The sequence below is a fragment of the Bos grunniens genome, chromosome 7 (assembly GCF_055505025.1).
Source record: "Bos grunniens cultivar Pamir isolate PY7600 chromosome 7, Bosgru_T2T1.0, whole genome shotgun sequence".
In the NCBI taxonomy this organism is placed as follows: domain Eukaryota; kingdom Metazoa; phylum Chordata; class Mammalia; order Artiodactyla; family Bovidae; genus Bos; species Bos grunniens.
In genome coordinates, this window is record NC_141171.1 from 45,807,099 (window position 1) to 45,830,844 (window position 23,746).

At 35.6% G+C, this 23,746-nt stretch overlaps 1 protein-coding gene and 1 long non-coding RNA gene across 2 annotated transcripts in view; one reads left to right on the forward strand and one right to left on the reverse strand.

Annotated features, from left to right (window-relative positions):
- Window positions 1-23,746, forward strand: part of LOC147369374 (uncharacterized) — a 42,234-nt gene that overhangs the window by 14,812 nt on the left and 3,676 nt on the right. The window contains exon 2 of the long non-coding RNA XR_015167411.1: window positions 23,627-23,728. This is a non-coding gene — a long non-coding RNA (uncharacterized LOC147369374). The remainder of the gene's footprint in view (window positions 1-23,626; window positions 23,729-23,746) is intronic.
- Window positions 9,958-23,746, reverse strand: part of CDKL3 (cyclin dependent kinase like 3) — a 31,938-nt gene continuing 18,149 nt past the window's right edge. The window contains exons 6-12 of the mRNA XM_086411611.1: window positions 19,562-19,650; window positions 17,248-17,401; window positions 16,813-17,141; window positions 15,604-15,694; window positions 14,084-14,246; window positions 12,943-13,040; window positions 9,958-10,238 (exon numbers count right to left, since the gene is read on the reverse strand). Coding sequence (XP_086267737.1) covers window positions 10,179-10,238; window positions 12,943-13,040; window positions 14,084-14,246; window positions 15,604-15,694; window positions 16,813-17,141; window positions 17,248-17,401; window positions 19,562-19,650 — 984 coding nt within the window. The 3' untranslated portion in view covers window positions 9,958-10,178. The remainder of the gene's footprint in view (window positions 10,239-12,942; window positions 13,041-14,083; window positions 14,247-15,603; window positions 15,695-16,812; window positions 17,142-17,247; window positions 17,402-19,561; window positions 19,651-23,746) is intronic.

Genomic DNA, 23,746 nt, shown 5'->3' on the forward strand with positions numbered 1-23,746 from the left:
GACTTAGAGACTAAACAATGACACTAGTCTCTCCCCTGACATGGCACAACTCTAAAAAAAGTGCTACTGAATCAGCAGAGACTGACTTTCTTCCTAACTTCAAAAGGAGATCCGTTACACAATTCTCTTTTAAAACCTGAAATGCCATGTTTATTCTTGTATTTAATGTAACATTTTATAGCAACCCACTCCAGTATTCTTGCCTGGAAAATCCCATGGACAGAGGAGCCTGGTAGGCTACAGTCCATGGGGTCACAAAGAGGCGGACACAACTGAGCGACTTCACTTTGACTTTTCACACTTTTACACATTAAAAGCAGGGATGTATTTGTCATCCATGCCAATTTCATATCTAAACAAATGGAGACCGAGGTACAGATCTGCTCATAAATCTCAGAGATGGTACACAGTAAGAGTAAGGGGCACTTATAGACCAATTTATTATCAAAGTAAATGAAGTCAGGATAAACTCAGACAACTTGGTCAAAAGAACTACGATTAAAGACTGCCATTCTAGAAATCCCCTGGCAGCCCAGTGGTCAGGACTTGGTACTTTCACTGCTCTGTGTATGTGCTCAGTCACTAAGTTGTATCTGGCTCTCTGTGACCCAGTGACTGTAGCCTGCCTGGGTTCAATCCCTGGTTGGGGAACTGAGATCCAGCAAACCGAGAGGCCAGCCAACAAACAAAACTGTAATTCTGCGTCTTTGAAGAAGACAACTACATTTCATCCGTATAGTATAAACTCAATATGCCCTGTGTGTATTACACCTTACCTTAGTAAGTCCTCACAATAGCTCTATGAGATAAGCTTTTTTTGTCTCCATTTTCCAACTGAGGAAAACTGAGGCAACAAAATACCACACATACATTCTGCAGTAAAGAAGTGTGTAAAAGTCCTGATTCTATTTTGGGCAATCAGATGATAATCTGGACTCTATTATACTATATGGCTCTTACTAAAAATTGAATATTCATTCAACAAATATGTTTTTAAATTTTTAATTGGAGGGTAATTGCTTTACAGTGTCATGTTGGTTTCTGCTGTATCACAATGTGAATCAGCTACAAGTATACACATATCCCCTCTCTCTTGGGCCTCCCTCCCACCTGCCACCTCTCCCCTCTCCCGATCTCACCCCTCTGGGTCATCACAGAGCACCAGCTTGAGCTCCCTGTGTTCCACAGCCACTTCCAGCCAGCTATCTGTTTTACATATGGGAATGTATATGTTTCAGTGCCACTCTCTCAACTCTTCCCACCCTCTCACTTCCTGGCTATGTCCACCATTCCATTCTCCACGTCTGTGCCTCTGTTCTGGCCCTGCAAATAGGTTTACTAGTACCATTTCCCTAGATTTCACATATATGCATTAATATACAATGTTTGTTTTTCTCTTTCTGACTTACTTCACTCTATATAGGCTCGAGGTTTATCCACCTCATTACAACTGACTAAAAATTCATTTCTTTTTATGGCTGAGTAATATTCCATTTATATATGTACCACAACTTCTTTATCCACTTATCTGTCAATGGACATCTAGGTTGCTTTCATATCCTGGCTATCATAAATATTGTTGCAATGAACAATGTGTCTTTTGAATTATGGTTTTGCCGTATATGCCAAATAATGAGATTTCTGGGTCATACGGTAGTTTTATTCCTAGTTTTTTGAATAGTCTCCATACTGTTCCCCACAGTGACTGTATCAGTTTACATTCCTAGCCACAGTGCAGGAGGACTCCCTTTTCTCCACATCCTCTCCAGCATTTATTGTTTGTAGGTTTTTTGATAATGGCGATTCTGACCACGGTGAGGTGATAACTCATTGTAGTTTCAATTTGATTATTTTTCTAACAATGAGTGATGTTGGGCATCTTTTCATGTGGTTTTTGCCCATTTGTATTTCTTCGTTGGAGAAATGTCTGTTTAGGTCTTCAGTCCATTTTTTGATTGGGTTGTTTTTCTAATATTGAGGTGCATGAGCAGATTGTATATTTTGGAGATTAATCTTTTCAACAAATATTTTTAAAGAGAGAAAAGCCCCAGGAGTTCATAGATATAGTTTCAATAAATATTCTGTTACCACTAGATATTGTTTGAAGGACAGTAATTAAAGGAACCCTTTTTCCAAATTCAAATCTATCAAACAACAAATCAAGGGAGACTACTGGTGGCAGAACTTTTTTAAGGTTGATGCTGGGAAAGATTGAGGGCAGGAGGAGAAGGGAACGACAGAGGATGAGATGGTTGGATGGCATCACCAACTCATGAGTTTGAGCAAGCTCCAAGAGATGGTGAGGGACAGGGAAGCCTGGCATGCTGCAGTCCATCGGGTTGAAAAGAGTCGGGTACGACTTAGTGACTGAACAACAACAAAGGTTTTTCATGAGGCATCAGATGCTTTAAACAGTTTAATAATACTGATAAATGTAATATTAGTAACTACAAAGAAATTACTCAGAGACGTCCAAGAGAAGCTGCCTGAAATGCATATAAATAATCAGGTTTGATCTGAAAAGTCTTAAGACTTTGGAGTCATTCATCTGAGGAAACTCAAATCCTAGCATGCATTGTTTCTTGCATTTCTCATCCTAGGGAGCAAAAACCACTGATTTAAGGGCAAAAACCACTGCCTCATTAGGACCCCATCTTCATACACTAGATTCAGTCAAACACGGAGCTGAATGACTTGTCCTGTTAGATCAGGGTAGACAAGAGCTCCTGGTCCTGAAAATGACGGCTATTGGGCTCCCTCTGGAGGAGGTTAGGACTAACTGACTTGAAAGAGAACTTTGGAATCATCTTTATGCTTTGGCAAGCCAGGCACAGAGACTACATAATAGCCACTGGATGCCTGTAGTCTCTATTCTGCTATCCATTAAATAAAACACCAGTTGTAAAGAGCAAGAATCTTAACCCAAAGTTAGTCTGAAAATCAATCTGAGGGACTTCCCTGGTGGATGGGAATCCGCCCTCCAGTGCAGGGGACACAGGTTTGATTCCTGGTTGAGGAACTAAGGTCCCATGTGCCGCAGGGCAAGTAAACCTGCATGCCGCAACTCAAGAGCCTGTGGGCCCCAAGGAAGAGCTAATACAGCCAAATAAATAAGTATTTAAAAATAAAAGCAAGTAAATCTGAAGCAAATTTTGTTTTACTTATCTCTTTACATTATACATTTTGTTTATACTTTCAATACCATGCAATTAAGCAAATAAATCACTTTGCTTGTTCTAAGCCAAGAGTTACTTGAGAGACTGCATAACACTGAGACAGTACTCACACAATTTCTCACTCTGTGGCAAGCACTAAGTATATTAACTTAGGTCTCCTGATACGTAGTTACTAAAGAAACAGAAATGTGGTCACTTTAGGTGGAAAATCTAAAATTCTGACCCATATACTGTAACTCATATGCGTAATTCTGACCCATATATTGTAGAGCATTATTTCTTTTTACCCTTTCACCTGTCTTACCTGAATTTCCTTGTCTCTTTCTAAATTTCGAGAAAAAATTTTTCTTATCTGAGATTCCTCTGGATTCCATTCCTAAAAAGCATCCTTCAAGTTTTATCTCTAAAAGTACCTACGTTTCAATTCCTCCATTAAAATGCTAACAAGCTGTAAGCTTACCTCATCTCCTTCACCTTTAACCTCCATGCTGAATGACTGCTACTCATTCAGCTACTTGACAACGAATATTAACATGATATAGAGATCACATTCTACCACATCAATAAAATTATCTCATAGTTTATTCTTTGGTTTTTTTCAAGTGATTACTATGTAGGTGGTTAATAAATTCATTAATTCGCAAGAAAACGTTACTGAGGGTCAATATATGCTAGGCACTATTCTATGCTGGGGAATATAGCAACAAACAAAACACTAATTTCCCTGTTCTCATGTAGTTCATAGTTTATTGGAGGGAGATCATTAATAAATAAAGTTTGTCAGATAGGGAATGATACATGAAGAAGTCAAGCAGGAAACAGGAATGAGAATGGGGAAAGTTGTCACCTTAAGTAACCTGATAGAGAAAGCTTCATGTATGAGTAAGTCAGTAAGGAGGTTGTTCTGAACAACAGGAAGGAGTTAAAGGAGGGACTCTTGCGTTACCTGAGGAAAGATATTTCTCATCAGAGGAAACAGCAAGAACAAAGGTTCTGGAGGCAGCAACAGCAAGGAAGCCAGTGGGCCTGGAACAAAATAAGTAGTAGAAGAGGAATAGCATCAGAGAGAAGGAAGAGGCAGGCTGTGCAGGGTCCTGGAGGTTGCTGTGACGTCTGCAGCTTTTACTCTGAGCTGATAAGAAACTGAAGGTGGAACAGTGATAAAGCAGGAAGATCAGGTACCAGAAGACTACTACAAAATCCAGGCAAGAAATGTTGTAACAGTAGAGGGAGGAAAGCAGTCACTTCTTAGAAATACTTTAAAGGTAGAGCTGAAAGCATAAGTTAGAGATATAGAGATGAAGAGAGAAGTCAAGGATTACTGAGCAACTGGAAGAAACAGAGTTGCCCTTAACCAAAATGAAGAAACATGGAGCAGGTAAGAGGAACACGAGAGTGGGGGAGAGATCAAGACCTTAATTTGGGACATAAGATATCTATTATATGCTTTAGTAGAACTACTGAATGGACAAGTGGAAATTTGAATCTGGAGTTAAGAAGTCAAGTCCAGTCTAGAGAGAGCGAATTAAGAGTCATCAATACATAAGTGATATTTAAGGCCATACACCTAGGTGAGCTCACCTAGGGAGTGTAGAGAGAAAAGAGATCTAAGAACAGAGACCAAATGCTTGTTGATTACTTGAACTACATAGCTATTATATCCCTCGCTTTCCCTTTGCTTACAGGACTCATTAAGTTATTAATTAAGAGAAACCAATGAGATTAAAGTAAGTTCATAGTGATTATCTATTGTCCAACTCCTTGGGCAGAGCTGATGAGAGAGATGCAGGCATGGAATAGAAAGAAATTAAACACAGAAATCAGTACTGTGTCGTCTCTGAGCTCCATCTAATGTCTTCATGTTCTAGCCACCATGGGACATTTTCAGTTTTGATGGAAGCAGCCCATTACCTCAACCAATTGCTTTGTAACAAATATTTACAAGTTAGATTCACACATGGAAAATGAAAACAGGCCAGAAATACAACTCAAACACACTTGTCTGACTAACATCTTTTGACAAAGTATTATCAACCAATAGACTATCCATCCTATCTATGTCCACTGCTGAAGTTCCATTGGCAAACCTCATACTTCAAACTTTCATATTATTGGCAAAGAATTCACAGAATAAATGAGTTACAATAACTGAATAACAACAACAAAAAGATCAGGCAAGCCATTATAAATTCCTATCCACATATCCACATCCTTAGGGATAGTCTTAAACTAAAAGAGCACATGATCAATCAGGGACATTTTATATAAGACAGAGCTAGAAATTTTGGTAATGACTCTAAAGGTTATTCCTTATTCACAACTTTGACTAGATCTTCACTTTCAGAATTCTTTAAATTTCTAGTTCCAGGCATCATTGACTAATAGGTATTGGCATTACCTTAAACAATGATAAAACTGGAAAAAATAAATAAAACAACTGTTTTCACACAATGGACAGCAGAATAAGGTCAGTTTCACCAGAAATATAATGGCCCTAAATATACATGCATCTGGTAACAAAGCTTAACATGCAGAAACCAACTGCTACTAGAACTGAAAGAATAAACAGACAAATCCATCATTGCAGTTGAAGATTGTAATAATCCTCCCTCAGCAATTAATAAACTAGCAGACTGAAGATTAGCAAAGATATGAGACCTAAATACCTCATTAGCATGAACTCAGGTATGGGTGAAAGGGGTTTATTATGAATAACAAAAGACACTCCTCTCACTCCTCAGCCAGGAAATTATAAATGTTTTGGGAGCTCTGTGTCAGGAAAAGGCGACAAAGACCTAAAATTTGTATTTGTTACTATATCACAATATCACAAAGAGCAAATTAAGCCCAAAAGAAGAGCATAAATCAGTAAAATAAGAAACAAACAATAGAAATAAAACCAAAAGTTGGTTCTTCAAAAAAAAAAAAAAAAATTAGGAAAGTTGATAAACCTCTAGGTAGACTTACTAAAAAAATCCCCCACGAATTACCAATACAAGAAATGATAAGCGGGACATCACTTCTTAAATGGTAACAAGGGAAAGTGGTAAGCAATGTTATGCCAATAAAAATCAACAACTTTGGTGGAATAGATAAATTCCTTGAAAGAGGCAAACTACCAAAACTGACACAGGAGAAATAGCAAATCTAGATAGCTCCATATGTATTAAATAAATTTGAGGAAATTGAATTTGCATCTTAAAGTCTTTCCACAAAGGAAACTTTAGGTCTTGCTGGCCTCACTGGTGATTTCTAACACAAATTAATTAATTAATTAATCTTGCACAAATTCTTTCAGGAAAGAGGAGGGAAAACTTTCCAACTCATTTATGAAGCACTGTAACATTGATATCAAAGGCAGGCAAAGATAACACAAGAAAAAGGAATGGACTAAAATCCCTCATTAATGTAGATGCCAATATCTTAATAAAATATTAACAAAGCAAATTCAATACAATACATAAAAAGGATCAAGTGGATTTTAACCCTAGGAATGTGGGTTGATTTAGCATTAAAACATCAATTAATATAATTCATACTAACAGAAATAAAGAGGAAAAATCATAAATCATCTCAGAAGATACAAGAAAAGTATTTAATAAAATTTAATACCTGCTCATGGTAAGGACATTCAACAAACAGAAATAGAAGGAACCTTCTTCAACCTAATAAAAGTTATCTACATAAAACCTACAATTCACATCATACTTAATGGGAAAAGGCTGAATGTTTTCTCTGGTATAGGATAAAAGGCAAGAATGTCCACTCTCCCCACCTCTGTGCAGCACTGTCACACATCACAGCAACACTGGGAAGGAAGAAGTAAAAGTATCTTTATCTACAGATGTTGTAATTGTTTATATAGGAAATCCTAAGGAATAGACAAAAAAGAAAAGAAGGAAGGAATGAAGTAAACCTACTAGAATAAGTTGAATTCAGCAAGGTCTCAAAACACAAGATCAATATAGAAAGACAAATTGTACCTCTGTACTACTAGTAACAACCAACTAAAAGATATTTTTTAAAATACCATTTATAATTGCATCAAAACCCAAAACACTGGAGTAAATTTAATGAATGATGTATAAGACTGCTACAAAATACTACAGAAAAAATTTAAAGATCTAACTAAATGTAGTGCTTATACCATGTTTGTGGATTGGAAAATTCAGTATTTCTAAAATATCTATTCTCCTCAAATTGATGTATAGACTTTAACACAATCCCAGTTAAAATCCCAGCAGGCATTTTTGTAGGAACTGAAGAAAAAAAAAAGGACAATCCTTTAAGGATCAAACATCTACTTCCGCTTCACTGACTATGCTAAAGCCTTTGTTTAGATCACAACAAATTATGGGTAATTCGTAAAAGAGATGAAAGTACCAGACCACCTTACCTGTCTCCTGAGAAACCTGTATGCGGGACAAGAAGCAGTAGTCAGAACTAGACATGGAACAAAATGGTTCAAAATTGGGAAAGGAGTACAACAAGGCTGTATATTGTCACCCTGCTTATTTAACATATATACAGAGTACATCATGTGAAACGCTGGGTTGGATGAATCACGAGCTGGAGTCAGGATTGCCGGGAGAAATATCAACAACCTCAGACATGGAAATGATACCACTCATAATGGCAGAAAGTGAAGAGGAACTAAAGAGCCTCTTGATGAAGGTGAAAGAGGAGAGTGAAAAATCTGGCTTGAAACTCAACATTCAAAAAACTAAGATCATGGTATCTGGTCCCACTTCATGGCAGATAGATGGGGGAAAATGGAAGCAGTGACAGATTTTATTTTGGATTGGAAGATTTTATTTATTTGGATTTTGGACTGGACTCCAAAATCACTGTGGATGATGACTGTAGCCATGGAATTAAAAGATGCTTTCTCCTTGGAAGGAAACCTATGACAAACCTAGATAGTGTATTAAAAAACAGAGACATCACTTTGCTGACAAAAATCTGTATAGTCAAAGCTATGGTTTTTCCAGTAGTCATCCACGGATGTTAAAGTTGGACCATAAAGAAGGCTGAGTGCCAAAGAATCGATGCTTTTGAATTGTGGTGCTGGAGAAGACTCTTGAAAGAACTCTGGACTGCAGAGATCAAACCAGTCAACTGTAATGGAATCAACCCTGAATATTCACTGGAAGGTCTGTTGCTGAAGCTGAAGTTCCAGCATTTGGCACCTGATGCACAGAGCCAGCTCATTGGAAAAGACCCTGATGCTGGGAAAGACTGAAGGCAAAAGAAGAAGGGGGCAGCAGAGGATGGGACAATGACTCAATGAACATGAATCTTAGCAAACTCCAGGAGACAGAAATGCAAAAAGGCAAAATGGTTGTCGAGGAGGCCTTACAAATAGCTGTGAAAAGAAGAAAAGCAAAACGCAAAAGAGAAAAGGAAAGATATACCCATTTGAATGCAGAGTTCCAAAGAACAGCAAGGAGAGATAAGAAAGCCTTCCTCCATGATCAATGCAAAGAAATAGAGGAAAACAATAGAATGGGAAAGACTGGAGATCTCAAGAAAATCAGAGATATCAAGGGAATATTTCATGTAAAGATGGGCACAATAAAGGACAGAAATGGTATGGACCTAACAGAAGCAGAAGATATTAAGAAGAGGTGGCAAGAATACACAGAAGAACTATACAAAAAAGATCTTCATGACCCAGATAACCACAATGGTGTGATCACTCATCTAGAGCCAGAAATCCTGGAATGTGAAGTCAAGTCCTGGGTGTTCATTGGAAAGACATGCTGAAACTGAAACTCCAATACTTTGGCCACCTGATGCAAAGAACTGACTCATTGGAAAAGACCCTGATGCTGGGAAAGATTGAAGGTGGGAGGAGAAGGGGACGACAGAGGATGAGATGGTTGGGTGGCATTACTGACTCAATGGACATAAGTTTGAGTAAACTCTGGGAGTTGGTGATGGACAGGGAGGCCTGGCATGCTGCAGTCCAAGGGGTCACAAAGAGTCGGACACGACTGAGTGACTGAACTGAACTGCACTGGGATCTAGTTCCTCAACCAGGGATCAAACCCGGGCCCCCTGAATTGGGAGCATGGAGTCTTAGCCACTGGACCACCAGAGAACTCACTGCAAATTTTTTTTTTTTTTTTAAAGAGGGTGTCCCCCTCCCTTGGCCGCTAGCGGCTCTCACTGCAAATTTTAATGAACCTTTTAATAAGTTGAAAAGAGATCACAATATCATAATAAAGAAATTATGTTTTCCTTTGTTTTTCAAGTCTATTTGGTAAATACAAAATCAGGCAGAGTCTTGGTAAAATACCAAGCAATCTCATTTTGTGTTTTGAATAATATGACAACCAAGAATTTTGGTAGTGTTTCTCTTCTGGGTCATACATAAATAGAAAAAGTTTGTACTACATAAAAGGCACTATCAGATTGAACTAGGAACCTGAAAGAGTGCTGGCAGTTGTTTAAAGGAATAAAAAAAATTAACATTTAATATGATATAGTTTTGATACTTTATAAGTATTATAAATATTTTTATAGCTAATTAACAGAACATATTTTTAATCATATAATGGACTACTTTTTTTTAAAAATGTCAGACATTTCATTAAGAACTCACTTCAGGAAGCTAGAGCAGTCTAGAAAAAAACTGACACTTAGATTACATGACTAGCAGAGGAACTGACACTTAGATTACATGACTAGCAGAGGGCAGAGATCAGTAGAAATACAGTATGGGTCATATGACAGGATGTGTTACCTACTCAGTAATCATGGCAAGTAAAAAAGCACGTAGAGAGGAGATGACTTTATAATTCCAAATCATAACATCACATGAACAGAATTTTTAGAAGAAAGAAGAAAACTATTAATGGTTTGCTAACAAAACAAAGTTGGATGATGCTACTGTGGACTAACTACTGTCGTAACAGCTCATGTTATGTTTCTGTTGTACATAAAATTAAAAGGGAAGACTTGCTAATTTGTATTTTTTAAGATTTAAAAGAGAAGACACTACCAGAAAAAAAGTCTGTTCCTCTTCAAATTCTTCCCCTTACAATGGCCATCTCCATCCTAAAATCAGAAACCAAGCCAGTAAGAACCAGGGATAAGAATATAAATATATGTTGCCAAAACTTTGACTATGTTTATGTTAAATTATACATAACAATATATTCTATATAAACTACTAAATGATAAACATGCTGGTCAAGCCAAAAGATTTCCTTCAATATTTGGCTCAATTTCCATCATTTTATTTTATTTTATTATTTTTTTTAATTTCCATCATTTTAAACATGTTTCATGATATGTTCAATTAAATACTGCTCCAGAATGTCCAGCATAAAACCAAACCCATGTTTCATGCTATCGAGTGTACTTGCTTGCTCAGAAATGTCTGGTGCTCCCAGACATCGGAATCTCACTTTACTACACATTTAGAAATCTTTCTATCTATAAAGTTCTGAACCAAAGCTAAGAATGACCAGTAATCAAACATGACTGAGATAACAGGTCATCAAATAAAATCATATGACCAAACATAAGCTGTAGTTTTATTAGGATGTACCAGTCAGGCAATTTTTATAAATTAATGTTCAAATTACGAAAACATGAAACATTTATAGATTAATAAATTTAAAAACAAATTTAGGTTGAGTTTACACATAACTACAGAGGATTTATGATCTATCTGTAGAATTCTCTAGTCAACGTTTTTGTGTATGTAATATTAATAAAAAGGATTTTTTTAACCATACAGTGTGATTCTGGGGTTCCCTGAATTTTCAGCTGCTGCATTTTCTACTCTACATCTGGCAGGTTCTTCTTCCTTTCAGTTTGTGCATTTCCTGTATTCTAAAAAGTAAATAGAAACAGGACCTTAATTGAGGAAATGGTGAGTCTTTGGCTAAGGAAATACAGCCACAGATAAGTACTTGTACTTTGCACCTGGGAGCTGTTTTATACGGCACAGGGAGACTACTTAGCAAAGGAGTCCTTATTATCATCATAAGACAAAACTGAAGGCGGCTTTTCTGTGGACTCTTCTTTCTTGCCTAACTCACTCAGCAGTAATTGGAATTTCTCTCTAGGTCATAGAATCTATTGAATACATGCCTACACTATTAACTGGGAAGTGCCTGGATGTGATTTAGTAAGTCAGAAACAAATCCGTGAATAGAACAAATAAGCTGCCATTCCCTGTCTTAAGTTTTTAAAAACATATCATATTCTCTCACGCTCTAAATTAACAACCTATCAACTTGAAATTTAGGACATTTTCTTAATTCTGACATTAATTTATTAAAAGCATTTGAATCAGCCTCATATGTAATTTCTGTCACTTGTCAGAACTGTATTTGAATGACTAGTGTTGGGTTGGGTTTTTCCTTACCATCTTATGGAAAACCTAAACAAACTTTTTGGCCAATCTGATACATATAAGCTATAATTATCATTGATGACTTCTGGATATTTCTAATAACTACAACTGTTTCACTGTTACTCTTAAAAAGATCATCTTTTCAGGAGTTCTACATCATGTGCACAAAAAGGGATTTTCCCTTCCTATTATGTATTTTTAAAATGTCAGAACTGTCTTAAGAGTTCCTTTCTTCCTGAATTAAAATGTAATTTTAGTTCTGAGGGCTTTCACAGTACGGTAGGACAAACACATGTAGCACATTACTAGTCCGCCCAAACTCAAGACCCTTACCTCATCCGATTATTCAAAAAATGTGCAAATGGTGTGCTGTTCAACATGCTGTGACATCAGTAAGTCACCCAGGTTTAAACGTTTGAAGTCACCTTATTCTTTTTTATAACAAACTAAAAAATAACCATTAATGCCTTTCTTGTTCTATCTAGACAATATTTCTTCTCTGCAAAACTGATTGTGGAGTTGTCAACAAGTTCAAGGCCAGGAATAAGGCCTAAATGTCACTGTGAAAGTATATCTAACAGTGTCTGATAATTCTTACCTAATGTTTTAGAAATTAATAGACTTAGTTAAAAATACCTTCTTACATAGTTTCAGATGATGGTTTCTATTTTTATAAGTTCCTCAAATTTCCTTAATAAGTATGTGCTAATTTTATCACAAATAAAAATGTAGTCAATTTTATTTAGAAAATAAGAAACCAAGATAACAAAGTTGATGACCTCACAGGTGTACAGGATAGAAGGCTGTTAATATAATTTAATTCAGTGGATGCTCAGCACAATCCCTTTCCCTTAAAAAAAAAACCTTTAAAAAGTATTAATTTATAATAGATACTGATCACTTCAAGATCCCCAAATGAAATTCAAGCTTATCTGATACTTAGCTGAGAGCATATCTTTGTGAAAATAGGACAGTAGTTAGAGAGCAGAGATGGGGGAATAAATTGGAGGAAAAAATAGGAAGAAAAAGGCTAAAGACAAAATATATATGTTCTTGTGGCCAGGATAATCCTATGTTTATACCACTATTCCTTTCCTCTGGCATGGTTTACCTACCACCAAGTAGTATACATAACACACATACTATTTTCTCTGGGTAGCATATATTCAATCACTCAACATTCAAATGAGGGTTCAAATTTACTACCCTCAAAAATAAGACATTTTTTAAAACCTTTATAATTTTCTAGGAAAATATAGTTCTGTTTCTAGAGGTCAAAGATTACAGAATTTTGAAATTTTATCTAACTTTCCAACAGTAATAACTAAAATTATATACTAAGTCAAATGTTCTAAACATCATTACTTAGTAAAAGCTATCAATAAAAAGTTTTACCTCTTGTTTTTCTTGATATTGATCTGCATTAAGTAAAGTTGGTATTTTAGATGAATCCGTTCTCTTTGATTCCCTCTTCAACACTTTTATCTGTTTCACTTTTGCAAAAATATATATGAGAACTTGTTACTCTTACCTTGAAATTTTATTTTCCTTTTCAAGAGTTTCAAATGGAAATTCTGATATCCACTAAAGTCAGTTTCTCAGTTTATTATAAAGGAACTAAACAAATCATGAGCTGTAATGGTATAAAATATCAGTCATAAATGATTTGTTATATAATTTTACAAATAGTCTACCAGTCTGTCCTCTAAATAAAGAAGACATTTACTTTTAAAATTCTGAGTATTACTGTTAAATGGATCAGATAATTCCTCTTGAGCTGTGCAAGTACTATTTTCTTGCTATTATATTATCTTTTCACAAGGTGTCACTGTTCTTCAAAGAAATGACTGCAAAAAAAATGAGTTTCATTTTATGAGCTCAATACATGTTATAAAATCTTAATTGACTAAATCCTTGAATGGCTGAAGCACACATATATCATTCCGGCTATTACATGGGCAAGTTATCACAGAAAAACAGAGGAAACTGCAATTACCCTAGGACATAAACTAAACCAAAAACATCTTCCTCAAATACTATTCTAACATTTCAACAAAATTGAGCTAATAAAATTTTTATTTTTAAAATTTTCTTAACCCTTCTTTAAAATTATCTCCTTTAAGTCTTACCCTTTATTTCACTATGGAAAATAATTTTTTTCATCAATGAAAATATTTTGCCTAGCAATATACTCCATTCTGGGGCTTCCCAGGTGGCGCTAGTGGTAAAGAACCTGTCTGCCAGTGCAGGAGATGTAAGAGATGTGGGTTCGATCCCTAGATCAGGAAGATCCCCTGGAGAAGGGCATGGAAACTCACTCCAGTATTCTTGCCTGGAGAACCCCATGGAGCCTGGAGGGCTACAGTCCACAGCTTCACACGGAGTCAGACACGACTGAAGGGACTGAGCATGCACACACACACACACACACACATACTTCTTTCTACCTAAATCATAAATGTAAGTTATATTACCAAAAAAGTTTTTTTAAAATATTCTATCTGGAGATTTGTAAAACTATGCAACAAATGTGTACCTTCCATTCCTTTCATCTCCTTTGATTGTATTATGAAAGGCAATTCTGGGAAATGGAATTCTTTCCTGTCAGATCTGGGAAAATTCAGCTTCCTTTTGTTTCCATTTGCCATTTGGTCAGTTTGGCTGGTTCGCTCATTAAACACACACTTCTCCATTTGGCTCTAAAAAAAACAAACAAACAAGAGTTAATTTGAAGAAAGGTGTGTAACTACTTACTGGATGAGGAGCCAACAAATTCCAGCCTTTTGGATGGTGTAAGATAGGCATAAAATTAGTCTTTGCAAGGTTATTTTAATAATTAAGAAGTAGAAGAGAGGGCTTTCCCTGGTGGCTCAGTGGTAAAGAATCCGCCTGCCAATGCAGAAGACAAGGGTTCAATCCCTGGTCTGGGAGAGTCCTACATGCCATGGAGCAACTGAGCTGGTGCGCCACAACCACTGAGCCTGTGCTCTAGAGCCCGAGAGCCGCAACTACTGAGCCCACACGCTCTAGAGCCCGTGCTGCACGGCAAGAGAAGCCACTGCAGTGAGAAGCCCAGCACTACAGCTAGACAGTAGGCCCTGCTCGCTGCAACTGGAGGAGAATCTGTGCAACGGTAAAGTCTGAGCACAGCCGAAGATAAATCATTTTTTCTAAAAAGACGTAGAAGAGAGTATCATCAAACATATAAACGGATCAAACTCCAATAAAAATTTCATAAATTTTTTTAGCTTACTCAATATTCTGAGAATAGTCTTGATCATGAGAGCCACAGTCTCAACTTTTAATTTTTTATCCTATTCATTGCACTCTGATTTTGAACAAACTGCTCTGGTTCATTTTATTAATAACTTATTTTTCAATTTACAAAATGATGTGCTCTGGACACTGGGAAAACCCAAAGGAAAAAATTACTTGTAAACTCAGCATTCTGGAAAAACTTTTGTGCTACCTGTTTTTGCTTATTTTACAACAGATGATAGAAAGTTTCTTAGGTTAATGAATACTTCCACAATGTAATGCTCAGTATCCCATTATGTGGATAAACTCTAACATATTTAACCAGTCACTTGTTCTTGGATGGATGTGTTGTTTTCAATGTCTTATTATTATAAATAACACTGTTTCAATTATAAAGTAAACTATTTTCCTATGTGAAAAATGGGAAATGAATGACACCAATTATGTTTTCTTGGGAAAAGTAAGATGTATTTATTTGGCAATTGCTCTTAATCTATAAAGTAAGATATTAAAATCATTTTTTGAAGTGAAAAATCAAAGAGTCTTGTGATTTTTAAAGAAAAATCTTACCTTTTTTCCCCCAAGTCACTCATTGAATACACAAATCAAGTTATAAGAAATTAACTAAAACTGTGAAAGCATTAAGGAAATGATGACCTATTTTCACTCCAGGGTAAAAGGGAAAAATAAAAGCACATTAAAAAAAAATGTTAGAGCCCTAAAGACAAAGACAAGGACACAGGGTGAGAGGATAATGCTGAAAAAGGACGTAATTTAATGATGAGGTTCTTGCCTTACTTGAATGGAACCTGTATCCTCATGCCTGTTAGATATAACTTGTCCAATAGATTGTGAAGACGTACGTCTCTTTTTGGCTCTTTCAGTTAACCTATTATTTAAAAACAAATTAGAAGTTATTAAAATTCCTCAGAAATACTTCTGTTTTAGCTTCAATAATGATAAGTTATACCATGGTAGTCTACTGTTTGAACATGTGCCAAAATGCAATTGTTAGTCCTTAAGCACCAACTACTCTAAGAGGTAAAAACAGAGCAGAGAACAACTCACTCGTGGTGGTGACACCATGCTGTGGGTGGGGTTACTCCAGCTGGCCCACTTGGTCCTTTCTATCTGTTCTGAACCTGGATCTCTTAACTACTGGGTTCATGAATTTCTGAGCTTTTGACCAAGGCTAGTTTATAATTATGGTTATTACAACCATGGCTTGGGAGTTACCTCAAGAACGACTGACACTTGCTGTCTGTAGTCTGTTGTATAGACATGTCCACTTGCCACCTCTGCAGACCCCTAAGCTTCACAACTTACAGCCCAAACCAGCCTGCTAGGATTGAACTAGTCTTCTAGGATGCTGAACCGAGCCTCCTTTTCCATCTAGAGCCATAGCAGTTCCCTAAATTTAGAACTGGCCCTGATGCCTTGCTAGACAGACTCTTGCCATCCATCCGTCACACTGCCCTTGATTAATTAGGTTCATGGTACCAGTGTCTCAAATCTGTATTGGTAGTTGAATCTAAAATTGATCCAGTATGTTGTTTTTCTCCCAAAATATTTGACCTTGAAAAGCTATCTGACTACATAAAATTATTTTCAACTATCTTTTTTCCATTTAGATAATTTGCTACAATAGGAAAATAAAGCTTACTTTGCTATATGAAGGCACATCAATACCAAAAGTGAGGTCACATTACATTTTTCTCTTCAAATGGGAAGTAATTTTTCTGAGGGCCTTTTTTTCAAAATGAGGTTTTTGCAAACTGCATTAGTGAAAAACCACACACCTAGAGCATAGCCAAGAAAAGTTAATTTCTTCTATAGCATTCTTAAGAAGAATTTAGTAATGGCCCATTATATGATTATAATTTCAATACACCTTCCAATTCAGTTTATATACAGACATTACAAACTTGCTTCTTTGAAATACCATTATATAAAAACATTATAAAACTTAGGTCCATTTCCTTCTGTTCATTTTCTGTTAAAACTCACCTTGAATTGGAGTGGGAGAGGTTTGAATTGGGATTTGAAGCCATCAAGTTACTGCTAGTTAGATTGATGGGTGGCATTACCATACCACCTCCAGCACATGGATCGTCTTTCATGCCTATAGCGTTAGTGCTGGCATTGACAGGGTTTGGGGGCTCACTGATTACAGGTTTTGTATCTTGAGACATAGTATGAGCAATTTTAGCTGCAACCTGTTGACAATGTCCACCTTCACACACTATCTTTTTTGGTTCTAAGATATCTCCTTTTCCTCCTTTAACTTTAGTAACTCTGACTTTGATCTCCTTGGGCTTTTTCTCTTTTTCCAATTCCTAGAATAGATACATCCAAAATCTGAGTCAGGAGAACAGTTATTTTTATCACTAGAGTACTAACTATAATACAGTTATACTAGCTAAAAATAAGACCAGTTTTTACCTTTCCCCAAACTGAAGTACTTTGCAGTGTATTGGTATAAATTGTTTTTCTTTCTTCTTTCATAAAGTCATTTTCTTTAGAATTCTCTTTTGGTTTTATGAATGAATTGACTTTTGCTTCTTGGAGCAATTTAGCTTTCAGTTCTGGTATGAATCTGATAAAACAAGCAATATCAAATAATTTTATTTATGTAGATACTGTTTTATCTTTAAAAGACCTTTTAATCAATTAACTTACATTTGAGCTACAGCATAAACAAGTTGTCAGTAATGCATGCCAAGAGATGGCACAATATTTACCTAATACAGGTTGTTTCCTGGTAAAGATACATCTTTCAACAATTTCTCCATGGTAATTTACTATTAATAAAACTTTCACAAGATAGACATATGAATTAGTTTTCTTTTGTGATGTAAAGCTTACTTAATAAAAACACTGCTTTCAATCCTGATAAATGTACTATTCTCTTCAAAGAAGACTCAGGCCACTCTGTCCCTTTTAAGTCCTGTTCTTTTAACAGGGCAACTGAGTCCATGTTCCATGCCACAACAGCTGAAGCTTGTGTGCCCAAGAGTACATTTAAATCCTGTTCTTTTAACAGGACTTTAAAGATGAACTAGTTTCTAAAATCTTACTCTAGAGAAATATTTTTGAATTATAATAGAATACATCAATACTGAAGCGAGATTGTTTTGGCTTTAGGTTGACTTAAAAATATATACTTATTTATTTATTTTTGGCTGTACTGGGTCTTCACTGCTGCACACTGCTTCTCCAGTTGCCCTTCTAGTAGAGAGGGGCCACTCTCTCGTTGTGGTGTATGGGCTTCTCTCATTGTAGTTGCTTCTCTTGTTGCGGAGCATGGCCTCTTGGGCACACAGGCTTCAGCTGTTGTGGCCTGGAACGTGGGCTCAGTTGCCCTGCGGAATGTGGACTCTTCCTGGACCAGGGCTTGGACCCATGTCCCCTGCACTGGCAGGCAGATTCTTAACCACTGGACCACTATGGGAGTCCTAGTTTGGCTTTTTATAAAAGTTATTTATTTTTAAATAGAAAGTCCAGTTTGTATGGCTCAAAACTCAAAAGGTTATACTGAAAAGTCTCCTTTTCCACCCTTTTCCCCGAGCTACACAGTTTCCCTTCTTGAAGCAGCTACTGCTATCAGTTTGAGACTGAATAAGTTCTACCATGAATGAAATCTTCCCTAGAATTATAATAAAAGGGTAAGTGTGAGATGAAGGGAAAAAAAAAAACCAGTGTGATTAGTTCGGCTGAATAAGAAAATGGTACATTTCTGTTAAAATTTCCTTGCCTTGTGGAACTCAAGAACTTTCACCCTGTGATAGTAAAATCCCAATAGCTAAATATCCAAGAGAAATCAAATGAGTCTATATAGAATTGACAGGAAGCAACTCTTTTATTCAATAACTGATACTTCTCATCAATGGCACTTTTAATATATCTTCTCATTTTCTGTTTTAGAATAAAATTCTTGAAATGCTTCAGGTTCTACTTACTCTCAACAGTTCCCTTTTCTTTGATTTTTTCTACTTCAGTCTATTTTCGATGGAGGTCCTGGACTTTCCTATGCCTGATCCTAACTCCAACACATTTTAAATTGATATTTATGTTTCTGCCTCATACTCCAAGGCAAACAATAATTTTGCAATTAACAAACTTTTCCTGTTTCTTTCAAAGCCCAAATATAAAATGGTGTTTTCTTTTTTTAAAGAAGCATGGCTGATTTATGAATCCACATTGTTAGCATATATTTTAGATACAATGTGGGACAGAGAAAGGCTTTAACAGCCATGGTCCCTGTCTTCAGGGAACTTCCAGTTTGGTGGGGAGAATAAAACAACAGGAACTGCAACAGATAATAAGTAAAGCAGAGGAAAAAAATCATCTGGGAAATGAATGCTAATTATAATATATAGGTCAGAGATGCTATCAAGAGGAAAAACTGGACTATTCTGAGTCAGGGATCTAAGTAGAAACAAGGCTAAAAAGTATTGATGGTTTATTTAATGTTATCTCTGCCCTATAGTAAGAATTGAAAAATGCATGTGAAGAGCTTAGCTCACTGTATAGGACATAGTAACTGTGTAATAAATGTTAACTGCACTATTTTTATTATTAGAGTTTTCACCATGACATCTGTAAGTCTACCATATATCTAGTTAATACAAAAACTCAGTAAGTTTTTGATAAACTGAATTCTTTTGTGTAACATTAACCTATGTAGCAATTTTCATGGTAGTAAAATTTCCTAATATAAAACACGAAAAAGTCCACACTCACTCAAAATGCTTACTTTTCAATAAATCCATCTCTAGTAAAATACTCATGATGCAAAAGATCGGTAGATGACATCCTCTCAGCAGGATCAATTTGTAAGCAAGCCTAGAAAATGAAAAAAGATTCCATGTTAAACAAATTCGTAACATGTCTCCTTAAGGTAAATGTTAAATTTCACAAATGCAGGTATAATTAATTACCCAGAGCTAAAAGAGTTCTTGAAAAGATAGAATTTAGACCTCAGGAATTTTTGACAGTGAGTTCTGACCACTTGTTTCCGTAAGAAATTTGTACTTGTAAAGCAGTACTACAGGTTAAATGTCCTATTTCTAGCCAAAACAGAAGTCAGTCTATTTCTGCTGGAATTAGTAGGAATTAATTAGCTCATTTTGGTCCTCTTATCTAGCTCTGTAAGGAAGAAAGTTCATAACTTATTTCCATTTTATAGAGCTAGAAGCATGTTTAGTAATTTGCCAAACTAGAATTTTAACTCATATTGTCTGATTCCTAATTCAATGCTTTTTATATGGCATAAAACAATTTCACAAATATCCAAGCCCCCAAATCCTTCAATAACCCATTATCAGAACAGCTATTTTCTGCTTCCCTTCACTTGGGATTACTTCAACTGAGAACCAAAAAACCCCCACAAAACAAAGAGACAGTGAAGTAAGAGTATCAGAAAATAAGTTGTATATAATGAATCTACATATAATCAAATAATCATAATTAGAATACATTAATGCAAATATTAAAGACATAATTTGAATAAAAGCCATTTGCCTGATAATTTTCTTTTTGTTTTTTTGCCTGATAATTTTCATTCTTCCTCCAAAAGAAGGCAAAACATACTAATAATAGGTAACTTTTATTTATGCTTATTATGTGTTTGTCATACAACACTCTATCTAGTCTTTTCCTATTGCCTGATCCCAGCAACAACCCTACAAGGTGGGTACTACTACTATCTTCATTGTACAGATGAGGAGACTAAGGCCCAAAGAGGACAAGTAATTGGTCTAAGATCTCATAAATGGAAACAATAGTTAAAATCCAGAATGTATAAACTAATTGCACATAACATTACATTTCTGATTATTTCACAAAGTCTAGTTTAAATTGATTCACAGACAAAGTTATAGAGATCTGCTATACAAGAATTTGCATATAGTTAACAATATCATACTGTACATTTTAAAATTTGGTTAAGAGGATAGATTTTATGTTACGTGGTTGGTTTTTTTTTTACCACAATTTAAAAAAATTGACTCATAAAGTCTATTATCGTCTTTATGATGTGAGAATAGTCATATCCTTAAGACTGAAACTAGCTAAAAGTATGTGCTTATTTTAGAACGTTAATAGTTACCCATCAATAAAACTTAGGAAGAAAAATGCTAAAAGGTCACAGCCAATTGGAAGCAGATAAATATTCCTTCTGTAAACAGTATAATTTACAGAAGTTAAATGTTTGCCCTGGTTTGGAAAATGTAAAATATGACACTTTGAGAAACAGACTGGCTGTTGTCCCTTGCAAAATAAAAACGCACACCTACACAAAGACTTAGAAGTGAATGTCAACAGCGATTTTACTTGTAGTAGCCAAAAAGAGGAAACAACCCAAAACAGGGAAACAGATTTTTTTAAAAAATTGTGATATGTTCATACATGGAATATTACTCAGCAATCAAAAGGAATAAACTACTGATACACACAAAAACATGAACTGAATCTCTAGACTATAACGCTGAGTTAAAAAAGACTGACATAAAAGGGTATATACACTGTTTGATTCCATTTACAGACTATTCTAGAAAATACAAACTATAGTGGAAAATAAATCAGTGGTTATTTAGGGACAGGAATGAAGGGAAAAATGGATGACAAAAGGATGCAAGGACATTTTGGGAAGTGATGGAAATTTTAGGTATGTTGATTGTAGTGGTGGTTTCACAGGTATGTATACATTTACCAAAACTCATCAAATTGTACATCTGAAATCATGTAGCTTACTGTATAGAAATTATACCATTATAATATTGTTTAAAATTTTTAAATCTATGAAAAAAATACATGCTCTACACCAGGTATAAAGATGTATTTTAGGAAATTCTTTGGCGGTCCAGTGGTTAGGACTCAGCGCTTTCACTGCCAGGGCCCAGGTTCAGTCACTGGTTGGGGAACTAAGATCCCACAAGCTGCATGGTGTGACCAAAAAAAAAGATGTATTTGAATGTTATAATACTCAAAATTGTACTTGTAATAGAATAAGGAGAGAAATCAGTGAAATACAAATATACCTCAGCATGTATAAGCAATCTGTCTATGATAAATGTGGCATTCCAAATCACTGGATTATTCAAGTTGAAAAAAGTATTTAGAACATATAAAACAGGACACTAATATGATTATTTGGCAAGTCAATGTAAAAGTATACTTTAAATCACAAATAGTTTAAGGATTCTTAAATAAGAACTACAAATGACCAATTAATGTCAGTAACATGTCCAACTTCCCTGTAATGAAGAAAGCGCAATTTTTAAAAATATACTTTATTTCTAGTTAATTAAGTTGCAAATATTTTTAATATATAATATTCAATGTTAGACTGAGAATAGAGATTTATACCCAATGCTACTTGGGTATAAATCTATAAAATCTTTCTGGAGGGAAAAATAGCTAGGTATGCCAAAAGTCCTAACAAGTATAAACCCTTTGGCCTACCAGTCACACTTCTAGGAATTTATCCCAAGCAAATAATACCACAAGTTCATACAGACATATAAAAGATGTCTACTGTAGCATCTTTACCAGCAAGGGAAAAAACCTGAAACCTAATGTCCAAAATTTCAAGATAAACTATAGTATAGTCATACAATGAAACACTATGCAAGCACTAAAATTATGACACAGCTCCATATTTACTGACATGGCAGTATGCTTAAACTATAATGCTAAGTGAAAATAAACAGGTTACATAGCAGTGTGTAAAGTAAGACAGGGCTTCCCAGGTGGCTCAGTGGTAAAGAAACCGCCTGCCAATGCAGCAGATGCGGGTTCCATCCCTGAGTGGGGAAGATCCCCTCAAGAAGGAAACGGCAATGCACTCCTGTATTCTTGCCTGGGAAATCCCATAGACAGAGGAGCCTGGAGGGCTACAGCCCATGGGGTCACAAAAGAGTCAAACACAACTTAGTGACTAAACCACAATAAAGTATGACACCTTTTAAAAAGCATAAACAGTTATGCATGTATTTGGTTGGGAAAAGTATATAAACCAAAACATCAACAGTAATTTTTCCTGGATTGTGGGGGTTGGGAAAATGTTAACTTCTCTATCAAGTATTCTATTTTGTTATGATCATTATGTATTCTTTGTAAAATCAAAACTATGACATGAAAAAAAAGAAATTAAAGTGGAAAATGTAGCAAAAAAAAACTGATCCTTTAATAAACTCTAGTTCTTTACAGTTACCAAAGAAACAACTTTCTTCCTTTGATAAGTCTTTAGATGTTACATGTCATGTTTTGTTTTATCTAAAAGACAGCAACAACAGTTAACATTAACAACATTTGTTGACAGCTTATTCAAGGCTCTGTGCTAAGAAGGTTTCTACCATTAACTCATTTTATCCTCCAGCTCCAGAAAATAAATATTGTTAATGTTTTTTATAACTCAGTAAACTGAGGCATGGAGATTGACTTGCTCAAGTTTATGGAGCTAATTAGTAACAGAGCTGGGTTTTAAAGAAAGTTCATGTGAATTCAGAGCCCCCTCTCATAAACACCATGCTATACTTGCTTTGAAGTTAGATTACCACTTTTTTTAAGGGCTGTACATTAGAAGTAAGACAAGTTAATTGACCCTGGGAAAGAAAATTGGCTGGGAAGAGAAAATAAACAGAAGCAAGTAGCTCTCTCACTTCTTGAATTCTATTCTAAGTATGCTGGTATATTTATTATGCAGTTCAAAATAAAATTTAAATTTTAAACTAATTTAAAAGTGCTATATGTTTTTGTTTTCTCCAACTCAACCTGAATTTTGGCACTGGTATATCCTCAAACAACATTACAACTATAGCTGCCAATGCCTTGACATACCTTAGAATATCACTGTACAAGGAAGAAATCTCTTGGGTAGACTGCTGGGAAGACTGGCTGTTAAGAGGTGTTGATCAACATGGTAAGTCCTTAACATTTT